The sequence below is a fragment of the Ascaphus truei genome, chromosome 6 (genome assembly GCF_040206685.1).
Source record: "Ascaphus truei isolate aAscTru1 chromosome 6, aAscTru1.hap1, whole genome shotgun sequence".
In the NCBI taxonomy this organism is placed as follows: domain Eukaryota; kingdom Metazoa; phylum Chordata; class Amphibia; order Anura; family Ascaphidae; genus Ascaphus; species Ascaphus truei.
In genome coordinates, this window is record NC_134488.1 from 24,591,030 (window position 1) to 24,604,937 (window position 13,908).

The 13,908-nt window shown below is 44.6% G+C and overlaps 1 protein-coding gene across 1 annotated transcript; it reads right to left on the minus strand.

Moving 5' to 3' along the window:
- Positions 1 to 3,543: 3,543 nt before the first annotated feature.
- On the minus strand, positions 3,544 to 9,612 carry B3GALT6 (beta-1,3-galactosyltransferase 6). Its single transcript, XM_075603661.1, has one exon. It carries the CDS (start codon positions 9,333 to 9,335, stop codon positions 8,292 to 8,294), a length of 1,044 nt encoding a protein of 347 aa, XP_075459776.1. The 5' UTR covers positions 9,336 to 9,612; the 3' UTR covers positions 3,544 to 8,291.
- Positions 9,613 to 13,908: the final 4,296 nt, after the last annotated feature.

Genomic DNA, 13,908 nt, shown 5'->3' on the forward strand with positions numbered 1-13,908 from the left:
TTTACAGCAATCAATACTCCAGAGATGCTAGACTAGAGAATACTCCCTTGCTTAGAGGATTCTATACTCCTTCAGATCATGCTGCAAGAAAATAACACCTTCTGCAACCCGATGATTAGGTCTTATCTTCTATGGTTTCAGTCACCAGAGAATGAGGAGTGTTATCTGCTCATTCTAGAATCCCATTCACAAAAAAAAACACTATGTTAACCAGAAGTTTACCAACTGTGCAAATGTCAATAACACCAAATATAATTATGCAGTGTGTTATTTCCCAGCATTAACCATAGCACTGGTTAGTGGGTCTGGGATCAAATATGGTTCAGGCCCCAATTAGCTCATTTACATTTTTACATATGAATTAAAAATGTTTATAACCTTTGCACGGAAGCAAAACATGATTAATGCCACATTTTCTTTAATTAATATGGTGTTATTTAATGCATGCGTTAATCCTTGTCACGGGTGCTCACCTCCAGTCCACAGGCGCACCCCCCCCCCCCCGTCAGGTTTTCAGGATAGCCCAGCTTCAGCACAGGTGGTTCAATCTGGATTGAGCCACCTGTGCCGAAGCAAGGATGTCCCGAAAGCCTGACCTGTTTGGGGGTGCTTGAGGACTGGAGTTGCATACCCCTGCCTTACGTTAATGTCACCGTAAATATGCCCTTTAGTGAATCTGGCACTTACTGTAGCATTCTGGGTAACCTGTGTAGGGCAGTAATAAGAAATTCATGATTGTTTGCAAATGGGAAAAGGGAGACCAAAAAGCGCACCAGTGGTCTGGCTTATTATCATTTTGAGATATACCTGCATTTGAGCGCTTCAGCTATTTTCCATATTGTTTGTAAATGTTTGGTATGTGTGCATCATACCTTAAATTTTTTTTAAAAAAACTCACCCCTTGAAAGTCAGTACATCTTAATTCTTCATTGGTAGACAATCCAACTCATTACCAGCATAAATATTTGGATTCTGGTCTATTTAACAGATCTCATTACATTTCAATTACATTTTTTGTTTAATTGGAGCATTACCTACTTGCAGAATATAAATCCCAGTGAATAAGTGTTGACGTTCATTTATAAAAGGACACTGAAGCACACAAATTAGATAATCAAAGTACAGTAACAATTAAATGGTATAAAAAATATTGAAACGGCGAGAGGGTGGAGGGGTTGGTGTGCATAGTAAGAAAATGTAAATATTTGCTCCAGGTGAAGTTATTTGAAAAATAAACGGATTTAAAAAATAACCTAGCTCTGCTTTGACACCGAACGCAGAAGTAGGTTGAATGGAAATACAATCCTGCATAACATATGGTGGCGCCTACCCGGCTATGAAATGTACACTGGAGCATCCACGATAATCTCTCAAATCCCCCAAAATAAATCTGGATGATACCACACTAAAGACATTTCAGCACATGGACAAGATTTGTATAAATGAAGCAGTAAATATTCATCTATTTATCTGTGATTTTGCTTTTTTCCCCGGCGAAGATTAGTGGCAGTTAATTTGCATTGGGAAAGCCAAAGGCAGCTGGAGAGTCATTGCTTTTGTTCTGCCCCATTTGCTAAATGTTCGCTCGTTACATAAGTAATGTCATTAGAGCAGGGACATGAGCAATTGTTGTCAGATGGACAAGTTGATGGGATTGTGAGTGATCTGATTTCTCAGGTAGTTATTAATTCCATCGGGAGAGAAGGGAGTACAATACAAATGATGATTGCTCACAAATTAAACCTATGGCGAAATTTCTAGCAAGGTGCTGTACTATTACTTTGAAGGGGCAACACCATGTATCAAGTTTCAACTATTTATATAATGAGAAAAATAATATTGTTAGCATGCCTCTGCTTCTGCCATATTCACGCATATGGTTCACCTGTTCTACTAAATAGTATAAACAGGACAAGTCCCATGTATGTGCTTCAAGATCAAATTGCAATGCTGGTCACCGTGGATGGTAGTAAATTAGATATAAAGTAAGGGAACGAGGTGCAAAATAAGTCATAAAGTGTAGTGATACCGTAGCTGGGTAATGATGATAATGAAACAAAACAGGTCACCGTACGTCTGGAATGGAATAGGTAGTAACCTCTTAACAGAGGTCCGTCTATGAGTGCCCCCGTCCGTGCAGGCATAAGAGCCTGACTTGCCTCACAGTATTGATAGATGTGAATCTAATGTTGTATACGGTGTATACAGAGGCGGCTCACCTGATCCAAAGTGCTCCGGCGTTGACTATCAGACACTCTGCACGATCCGCGGCGATGTAGCCTGCTGATCCTGGCACGCTCCGATCCGGTTGTCGAACTGGCTGTGACGTCACTGGGTGAGACTCTCCTTGGTGGGAGGTCCCTGTAAGGTATGGTCCAGCCCCTAGCAGCCCCATCTCTAATTCTGCAGGGCCCCAGGTTTTTTCTTTTTCTCTGTTCTACTAAATGTTTACACAAGGGGAAAAACAATACTGTCCACCTGAATGTATATTGTAAAACCAGATATTAAATGTGTTTAGCTGCTAAATGTATCTGTGGGGTAAAGAACCTTTCAGAAGTGCATAGGAAAAAAACACGCAAATGTATTTTTTTATTATTTAAACAAAAATAAACATGCACCAGTTTTTGGATCATTAGTTCATATATATATAGCATCATTTAATGCCTAAAACATTTGACAAACTAGTTCACTGACATTTACACAAACTAAAAGTACAATAAATTAGTTAAAAAATACTTGATGTTACTTTGAGCAAACTATATAATGTGCATTTACAATATTTATAAATAAATACTTAGACATTGATGAACATTACTTTATACTTCAGAGCAGTCGCACGCCACCTCTGTCATTCAGAGTGTTTGCAATGAAGAGTTTAACAAAATTCAAACCCGCTTTTTTTATTCTTACACTTTATATTGCCTGTATTCCAATAACTGCTATATGAATTATAGGGGCCATGCTTACACACAAGGAGGTATTTTGTGCCACATGGTGCTGCTGAAGGTGCTAGTAACGCTTGGCTGTATTACATTACAAAAGCCTCCAAAATGTTAGGATGCAAATGGGTAATCCTACCTGTAAACCATATCAACATGAACAAACTCGGCTTTTCAGATACACAAAAGCTTATGCTTTTCTTAAGTGTTTAATGTTGGTCCAATAAAGGGTTCAACTCCAGAAAGGAAAAAGGGGGTTACACCTACAAAAATGCGACAAATTCTAAAATAATAATACGGGGGGGTAGAGATTAAAAAAATGAGGCTGGAGGAATAAGTGAAAATAGGGTCCGTTTTAAGTGAATTCAATTTCTTTTAAAAACAGTGGTTCTCCTAAAATGAGTCAAGAAATGTTAGGTTTATTGAGCTCCACAAACAATACAGATGAATGGATTAATGCATTACAAGAACTGTCCTACAGCTAACTGCCTAAAAATAAAAAGCACACATGGAAATCTTTGGTTTTGACTGAAAAAATTATATACACACACATATATATATATATCAATATGATGCTAAATAACACCCTCCCTCTCTCCCCCCCCCCCCCCCCCCCCCGAAAAAAGACACATAAAGCAGACTCCCTAGGTAACATCTCAGCCAGGGAATGAATGAAATGGAATTTTCTATTAATAAGGATTTTTCTCAGCAGTGAAAGAGTAAAGCTCTATTCTTTGGTAAGAAGTGTGTGCAGAAAGGAGAGAAGGATGCATGTTTTCCAAAGCCCTGGTTGCTCAACTGTTAAATACGACCATACTGGTTAAACAAGGACTCAGTTTTTGTTTGGGTATAGATATCGGCTCAGTGGACCACCCTCCTTTCCAGATACTTTAGTGAAATTACTGTATTATTCCTATTTTTTAAAGGGGGGTTTAAATGGTCAACTAATAGGAAGCCACAACTAGTGATGTTGCAGTTTCATAGTGGCCTGAGATTTGCCAGACATTTTGTTTCCCTGAGGGAGATTTCAATCCCGCACGATACACACTAGATTCCTGTTCAAGCACTCGAGAATCTTCAAACAATACTTAACATTTAATGAGAATTAAAATGTGCAGGAAACTAATTGGCGAATAAAAAATAATAAAGGGCATTAACCACCCTAGGGTCTGTCTGTCACTACTACAAGTTTGGCCCGTTTGTTTGCAACTTACAATATCTACTCTGAGATATTATACATGCCTACTTGTTCTTGTAAACACCCTTTAGCACTCTGATTTTTCCATATCTTTTTCTCACGATACTCATTTATTAATCCGTACTTTTGTCCAAAGGGACACTAGATTATAAATTTAGCGCTGCACGATTAGGTTGATATATAGCGTCTAGTCATTGAAGTGGTCCCTCAGTTATACTACAGCAGTGGTCGCCTTCACTTGAGAAATTAAATACTTTTTTTTTTTAAATTTGCCGATATTGTTTCCTGCACATTTTAATTATTCCCATTAAATGTTAAGTATTACTTAGAAGTTCGAGTGCTTGAACAGGCATCTAGTGTATGTGTATATAGTTTGGGTTCGTAATCATCCCTGATAGCACCCCTCTAGCTACTCATTGTACCAATAGGCTTGAGCAGGTATTTCTCACACAGGATTTAAATCCCGGTACCGTCACTGGAAAGTATTCTGGGAACCATGGGGTCCGCAAGCTGACAATAGTAGGGTTTCACTCCGACGGACCACCCCGTATAAGGCCTGGGACATAGAGGAGCAAACAGCGCTGAGCCGCGCTCCTGCTCTGCCTCGCCTGCTCCAAAATTGGGCTTTTCCCTGTCCTCGCAGGCGAGGCAGTGAGCGCGCTCTGTGGGCGGGGCTAGTCCCCCGCTCCCATTGGATGGGAGCGGTCACGTGACCGCTCCTCCGCTTCCCCAAGCGGCAAATTTCAAAACTGCCTGTCTCTGGAAAGTTTCTCAGCCTCCGCACGCATGCGGGAGAAACTATAGCCGCGCTGATGACAGATGCAGGGGCTTTGTGCATCTGCTCAGCGCGGCTCAGCGAGCTTAAAACCACTATGTCCCAGGCCTAAGATGGGGGCCAAAGAGTAGGAGGATCTGTTCAAGTGAATTGTGTTTTACCCACTATAAAGACTGCTCCAAAAAAAGTTACAGTTCTGTTACTCAGGTTTGCACCAACTTTCTTCAGAATTGACATGACGCATTTGCGCTAGCTCACATAGCAGCACTGCTTTATAGCAAGGAGGTGGCATTTAACTGCTCTGAAACTAAAACAAGCATAAAAAATGGAAAAGCAAAATGCTGAAAAACAGAGAATGACTTTAACGCATTTCTGAATGGGATGTTTGGCCACGACCAAAACGCCACTTGTGTTCCACCGCCGATACACTTTGCGCAGGGCAGAACGCCGCAATGTCTGCTTCCACACACTCTACCCAACAAGCTAAGTCTGCCGCTACCGACAACTGCATGTTTAAATGTCCCGCATGGGACCACTACACTGCCTAGAAATGTCACTGATGCGCCATCTTCAAAATGTCCTACAGGACATTTAAAGATGTCACGCGTTGGAGCGGCCTGTGTAGGCAGTGTGGCAATCCCGCGCGGGACATTTAAACATGCAAGTTGTCGTAACAGTGGTTGGGCGCGGAAAAAATGTCCAGCAGCTTAGTGTTCCAGCAGTGAAATGCAGACAAACGTCCTAGACCGACGCATTTCATGCTGCAACTACTTTCATTGCTCCCGCTTTGTTTCTTTGCTGGGAGTAGGTGTGTGAACGCAGGGATCAGTGCTAGCAGCAGCCCTACACCGAGACCCCCCCTAGCTGTGGAGGAGTTTCACTATTAAGCAGGACATTCGCCTTCTTTCAAATGACCACTAAGCAGCATCCTGACATGACACCAATCAGGAATAGTGACCTTTACAGATTGGGTCTTCGGCAGCTTTCACTCAGCAGCCATTTTAAGCTCTTACATCAGTAATGAAACAGAGGATCCGGATAATGATAACTGCAATCCTGCACTGGGAAATCCTCTGGCTCAAAAGAGGTTTAAACAAGCAAAAATACACTCATAATCCTGCTCTACAACATAAATCTGCAATCTAAGGTTGCTCCAGCCGCAAGTACCATGAAGCATGACAGCCAATTCTGGTAACCCCTACAGTCTGTGAGATGTACAGATGTAGACTGGGTTATTGCTCCCGCTGGCGCATTATAGTGGGATATTCTGCCATTTAAATCCTATGGAAAGTGATATTCTGCATTACTAGCAGGTGCAATTACTTGATAAACAGTAAAAGGGTTTTTTTCTTATGATATGTTACCATTTTTCTTTCACTGGGTAGGCGTACCTCCTTTGGAGTTTTCCACCATTTACTCAGCAGCCATAGAAAGCCTCTGGCAAACTGACAAAACATTGCACTTTCACCATTAAAAATAAAATAGCAGCAAAACATCAATAGTATGTAAACAACTAAACAGTAAAAACAAGGCAAGTATGATGATCCAGGTCTTAGCAGACAGACCTTATGCTAAGCAGGAAACTGGGATGGGTAATGTACAATACACAGCAGCAGAGATGGGCGAACTTAAAACATTTTTTTTTTAAATTGCAAACTCAATTTTCAATTTAAACATCCACAAAAAAAAAAAAATCTATTCAAGTTCAATAGACTTAAATGGAAAATTTCTACTGAAATTTTCCAATTTCAGCATAAATCTATTAAAAAAAATAGTATTTTTTTTAAGCCATGAAATCACTAAATTCAATAGGTATTTTAGCAAATTTAAAAAAAAAATGTATTCTGATATTTTTTTTAAGCTTCAGGAATTTTGCAAACTGACAATGCAAAAAAGACATCCGATTTTGTGCCGAACCCCCAACCTTGGTGAAAAATTCAAACGCTCTTCACTGTAGCTTTGTCCCAATGGCTTCTACACATTAGATATGGGGATTTTTGCATTTTTAAAAGGACAAACTAATATTAAAAATCAAAGATGCTAGCTTGAAATGTCTACAAGAGCTCAAATATTTCTGTACCTAGTTATAATCACAGATTATAATACTGAATTGTGGCCCTTTGTAGTGTTTGTGGATCACATATGCTGCCTGCGAAGGCCTAAATGCAATTCCTTGACAAACTGTGGTTGTGAAACAGGTGTTCTAGGACTCGTGTGGATTGTCTATTCACCCACTGCCACGGTTTATGGAAAATCCTGTAAACAAATAACTAGCTATATTCCATCAACTATATATTAAAAAAATATTACAAAGATGAAACTTTGCCTTTTTGCTCCTGAAAACAACTAAAGTTGGTCCAGTAGACAATCACAAACAATCAGATTTCTTGTTGTCCCCCGAATATACAATTACAAATAAATAAAAACACTTGTTTGAGGGTAGATTACAAAACATCTGGAATTACAAATTAAAATTAGAGTTAAACCACTACTTGAGATGCAAAACATGTATAGTGCCCACCAGCATAAATTATAAATATTTGGTGGCCAAAAAAAAAAAAAGTTACACATGATTGCTAAACAATGCTGCTAAAGTTGCACATTTGATTTCCCTGAACATACATACAAATACACACATATATACTGTGTGCGCTCACAAGGACGGCAACACACCTCCATTGGGAGAAATAGGCAAGTATACAAGTATATTACAGATGTCACATAAAATGCCCTAACATTTTCTCCAGTTAGCTGCTTCAGTCACTGGTGTATGAGAAACTAGTGACTAAATACAACCCAAAATCTCTTGGAATGTAGAAGCCAGGACCATTTCTCATGAATAGTTTGGTTGGGTGTCCCATTGGTACGGCTAAGAAACTGTAACTCAGGATCCAGCGGGTATAACTCTCTCTACCCCTGAGATTTAACTATTGCACACTACAGGAGTTTAGTGCTGGCTAAAAACCGTTAAAAAAAATATTTTCACTCTGTAGACACCAAAATCATCCAATAATGATGGGCTTATCCGGTGGAAACATCTCAAGTGCCGCAATGGCATTATAGATATTTTAGGGCTTTGGAGAGAGCTGCTGTTTTGTGGCGCCAGCAAAGTATCTTTGAGATGAGAAGGAATTACTCATCACAAAGAAAGGAAAAATGGAAATCCTTCAGGTCTGCTTCGTACAGACTGCACTTACACACGGGACCCAGCAGATTCCCCACGTGCTTGGTCCATACAGGAAAATCACTACACAGCAAGTGATAACATGGATTTTTGGGGAAGGGTTAAACATGTCAACCTGCACCCACATAACCGGATATATGAGCAAATTGGGCTCATTGGGTACCCTCTGGGAATAACCAACACCCCCCCTCCCCTTCACGGGATACCATCCTTCCTCTGGCAGCACTGCGAAGGGGGCACCCCCCACTCATAGATGTAAGACAACCTCAGCTTGACCTCCTCTTTGCACAGCTTGCCCTCCTTGGCCAGCGTCTGGTGCTTCTCCAGCATGTCCTCGATGCTTTGCTTGTGGGTCACCACGTACTTGTTGTTGCAGCCCCTCGACTTGTACTCGGTGTCGAAGCGCGGGTCGTGCACCCGCTTGACCTCCACCGGCGCCAGCCAGGCCCCCAGCGACACGTCCTCGCTCTGCCACTGGGCCAGGTAATCCCGGCTCAGGCTCAGGTAGCGCACCAGGTCCCAGGACAGCACGTAACCCCCTCCCAGGGCGTAAGGCAGGTAGTAGTCGCACAGCACCCACGTGCTCTCCTTCCACTTGCCGGCCGATTTGACCCGGCCCCGGCCGGAGAAGAAGCCCCAGTACAGCCTCCTGGGCTCCTTGGCCTTCAGCTCCTCCAGCAGCACGTCCAGCCGGGCGAAGGTGTCGTCGTCGGCCTTGAGGACGAACTTGTAGTCAACGTGGCGGTCCAGCCAGGCGTACATGTGCAGCAGCTTGGTGGTCAGGTTGTCGTACGAGTCGCGCAGGTCCGGGAGCAGCAGCAGGTCGCCGTGCCGCCGCTGCTCCGTCTCCAGGCTGGCCGCCTCCTCGCCTCCCAGCCCGGCCGTGCCGATGACGAAGCGGCACCACAGCTCGCCGCCGCCGCCCTCCTCGCCGCGAGCGGCGGACAGCCAGGTGCTGCGGATGATACTCCGCCGCTCCGTGTACTTGGGGCCGCTGGCGATCAGCACGGCCAGGAAGGCGGAAGCGCTCTTGTCCGGCGGCGGGGGAGGGGGCGGAGGATCGCCGAGGCCTCGGTGAGGGCGGGGAGGCGGTTGTTGGTGAGGGAGGCCCCGAGGCCCCGGCGGTTTCAAGCTCTCCGAGGTGCACTTGGCCAGGTACAGCAGGGCCACGGCGAAGAGGGAGAGGGAGGCCAGGCCCAGCGCCGTCTTGTGGCGGCACACCAGCCGCAGAAAGTGCATTTTGGCGGAGAGAGAGGGGGCTAAAAACCGTCGCTCCTGGACAGAAATAAAAGAAACGATATACGTACGGGAGGAAGCGCTGAGGAGCGGCTGACGTGTCAGATCCTTGTCAAGCGCCCGCCATTTCACCCGCAGGTGACCCCCTGATATAAAGATTTCCCGCGCTTGCTGCTGCGGCGCGAGCCTGTTTGACAGCAGTGCGAATCACGTGTCACAGGGCGCGCGCTTCAGTTTGCACCAACCGCCTTGACAGGTGACTAGGGAGGGCGGTTACACACGTAGAGGAGAATGAAGCGCGCGCGCTCTGGCAATGTTCCGCAACTTCTCCGGGAGGTGGGGCTGGCCTATTACCCCCTACCCGTTGCATCACGGGAAATGTAGTCTTCCAGTTCTCTCCTGTATGGGAGCTTCGCGCGTTTACAGTGCTGCCCCAAACAGCTGTGACTTACTGCACGTGGGAGACCAGCTGTGGGTCATAGGTCAGATTTGGCAAGCTATACACGAGGCAAGACACGTGACACCTCATTTTAGAATACACTATACTCTGAAAATATGAAGGGAGACTTTTGAAAAAACAGACTGTGTCTCAGTGAGTGTAAACAATGACACTGAGTGTGAATCGGGGGAAGCTGGTTCAATTCCCGATGTATCTATGTATGTGTGTCTTTATATAGCACCATTAATGTACATAGCGCTTCACAGCAGTAATACACGTGACAATCATATAAATTACCAATAACACATCATTGGAATAAGTGCTTCAGACGTAAAAGTAACATTTAGGAAAAGGAGTCCCTTTTGCCGAAGATCTTACAATCTAATTGGTAGGAGGAACATACAGAGACAGTAGGAGGGAGTTTTGGTCAGTGCGTCTGCAGGGGGCCAAGCTTTATCTATCAGGTGTATAATATTAGCCACGGAGCCACTCATATGCTTCTTTAAGTAAGTGTGTCTTAGGCCTCGTCCAGGGTGGCGCTGAGCGGGTGCGGGCGGTCACACTGGACACGTTGCGCCAATGCACGTTACTTCGCTGCTTACCGAGCAAGCAAAATTGTTTTTGCTGCTCGCAAGCGCGTCACGTGAGCGGTTCGCCCAATGAGGGCGAACAAGCTCAGTGACGCCTGGGCTGCACCCCCAGACGCGCACACATCTAGCCGGCCAGGAAAAGCATGGCCGAGCAGGGCGGAGTGCCAGCGCACCTGTTTCCACCCTGGACGAGGCCTTAAGGTGGGTCTTAAAGGTGGATAGAGAGGGTGCAAGTCGGGTATTGAGGGGAAGGGCATTCCAGAGGTGTGGGGTAGTCAGGGAGAAAGGTTTAAGGCGGGAGATGGCTTTAGATACAAAGGGGGTAGAGAGAAGATATCCTTTAGCAGAACGTAAGAGTCTGATGGTGCAAGCATAGCGAGAAATTAGGGCTGAGATGTAAGGAGGGGCAGGAGAGTGTAAAGCTTTAAAAGTGAGAAGGAGAATTGAGTGTGAGATGCGGGATTTGATAAGAAGTCAGGAGAGGGATTTCAGCAGGGGAGGCGCGGAGACAGATCTAGGAAAGAGTAGAGTGATTCTGGCAGCAGCGTTTAGGATAGATTGTAGGGGAGACAGGTGAGAGGTAGGAAGGCCGGACAGCAGGAGGTTACAGTAATCGAGACGGGAGAGAATGAGGGCCTGAGTCAGAGTTTTAGCAGTCGAGCAACAGAGGAGAGGGCCTATCTTTATAATATAGCGGAGGTAAAAAGCGACAGTTTTTAGATACGTTTCGAATGTGAGAGAGGAGTCGAGTGTTACCCCCTAGGCAGCGTGCTTGGGCTTCTGGGTAAATGATAGTACTTCCAACAGTAATGTGGAAGGAGGTAGTAGGAAGGATCCAACGCTCCACGTTTTTTTAAATAAAGATAATCTATTGTGCCACACAACGTTTCGACCAATAGGTCTTTCTCAAGTGCCTAGGCACTTGAGAAAGACCTATTGGTCGAAACGTTGTGTGGCACAATAAATTAACTTTATTTAAAAAAACGTGGAGCGTTGGATCCTTCCTTCCTGAGTATTGCCTTGGAATATACCTGACATGTACCTCCTTGAACCAGCAGCACCGGTAAACTGTATACATTAATTTATCATTGTGGAGTGCAGCATAACCCCCTTTAAATTGATGGAGGTAGTAGGGCCAGGTTTGGGAGGAAGTATGAGGAGCTCTGTTTTTGCCATGTTAAGTTTAAGGCGGCGGAGGGCCATCCAGGATGATTTCGCACAGAGACATTCAGAAACTTTGGTCTGTACAGCAGGTGTAAAGTCAGGGGTTGAAAAGTAAATGTGTGTGTCGTCAGCATAGAGGTGATATTTAAACCCAAGAGAGGTGATTAGGTCACTTAGAGAAAGTGTGTACAGAGAAAAGAGAAGAAGTCCCAGGAGAGAGCCCTGGGGTACCCCCACAGAGAGGATGATAGAGGAGGAGGAGGTGTTAGCAAAAGAGACACTGAAAGTACGATGGGAGAGGTAAGAGGAGATCCAGGATAGAGCTTTGTTATGAATACCAAGAATATAGAGAATGTGAAGGAGAAGAGGGTGGTCCACGGTGTCAAATGCTGCCGTGTCAGCTCCTTGTGACCTTGGGCGAGTCACTTTATCTCCCTGTACCTCAGGCACCAAAATCATAGAGTGTAAACTCATCTGGCAGGGACTTGTGTCTGCAACAATACTATGTACAGCGCTGTGTACATTTTCAGTGCTATAGAAGAAAAACATATTAAAATCAGTTCTCTAAAAGGAATTCGTAGGTTTGTATTTAAAAAAATTAATATGGTACTTGTATATCTACAATGTAGACCAACGACTTGCCTTCAATAACATTTCAGACTGCACATTTATAACTTTATTTCATACAGTATAGCACTTTTCTCCCAATGGGACTCAAGGCGCTTCACAATTACAGTATAGAGCGCAGTACGCAGCACATAGGAATGTTACAGACATAATTTATGCCCAGATGAGTTTACAATTTATGTGGCCGGAGGCACATGGAGATAAGTGGTTTGCCCAAGGTAGCTGACACTGGGAATTGAACCCCTGATTCGACCTCGGTGGCGAGAGTCTGTGTTTACTTACTTACTGAGCCGCCCCTTCTCCCTATTAAGCGCTACTGAGAACGGTGTTAATATCTTAGTGCCAATAAGTAGTACAAACCTTTATAAAATATGCGTCACCTTTGTGAAGACTTAATACATATGTGACGCAAAATGTGTTAAATTATTTTCGACGCATCGCATCATGTTGAATACCTGATTGATACCACTTAGGCCTTGATTATACCAGATTCCGGCGGACGGCAGAGCGATCTGGTGACGTCACCCACACGCTGCCCCAGAGCGACATCTTGAACATACAGGGGAGACAGGAGAGAAGAGAAGCAGAGGAGACCGGGAGGTGTGGCCGGGAACGGTTTGCCCTCATTGGCTGAACCGCTCACCTGATGCGGCCTTCGCCTCCAGAGAACAAAATTCTCTCGTCTCCTCACCAGGCGACGCGCACTCCGCTACAGGTATGTTTGCTTTAATTGTTTTTTTTTGTACTTTGTTTTTCGGCCGCGCCAAGGGACGTCGCCAGCATTTTTAGGTATAATCACGGCCTTAAAGATGCAAACCAGGCGTTTTTTTTTTTACACAGGATTTAAGCAGGATATCTCTGGAGCTCCGGCGACCCCCTGTTTCTGGAGATACCTCCGTAGGGGTTCCCTGTAGCCGCACGGGGACCAGGGACCACATTATGGCAGCTTTTTAAAGCTCTCGCACCCTGCGGGCCAATAGGAAGCCATTACGTCATTAAGTTCCGCCTCCTATTGGCCCGCATGACGCGGGAGCTTTAAAGTTACTGGCACCCCCTAAGTAAGCACTTGGATTACTTAAATCAAAACACAATTATGTGTATTTTTAATTTATGACTTGTGTTAGTATTTGTGAGTTATTAGGGTAATATTTATAAAAGCCATACTGTGAAAATAATAAATTTTCTTTACCTGTATAATGAAACATCTGTGCGACGTCCAATACATTTTTGGGTCGATACATAGCAACTTTATTCAGAACTAATACTAGTAATAGTCTTTTAAGAGTTTAAGCATAGTTTGTTGGACGATTCTGCCATACAGGAGGGCCCCGGGTATACGGCGGGTTCCGTTCCAGAGGCCCGCCGTATAGTGAAAATCGCCACAAAGCGGATCCGGCAATTTTCAGTGCTGCGCATGCGCAAACCGTCATTTTCGCCGTTCTGCGCATGTGCGATCTATACGCTGCGTGCACAACCTGTGGTCTGCGCGGGCGCGCCGGGCGCACCCGCCCGTTCTGCGCATGCGCGATTTTAGATTCAACATGGCGGCCCCCTTCTCGGTGCCGCCGTATCAGCGGATCGCCGGAAAGCGGAGTGCCAAGAAGCGGGGCCCTGCTATACTTTATATATTTTTTTTTTCAGCGTGCAGGAACATTGTTTTTTTGTACATACCATTAACACCTGCACGCCTATATTTGTGCGCTAAAAGGAAGACATTTTTTTTTTATGCTGTTAGCACAGACTGAGACATTTCAGG

What these genes read in the sequence shown, in the direction of transcription:
- B3GALT6 (XM_075603661.1), bottom strand. Translation starts at nt 9,335, where the DNA reads ATGCACTTTCTGCGGCTGGTGTGCCGCCACAAGACGGCGCTGGGCCTG.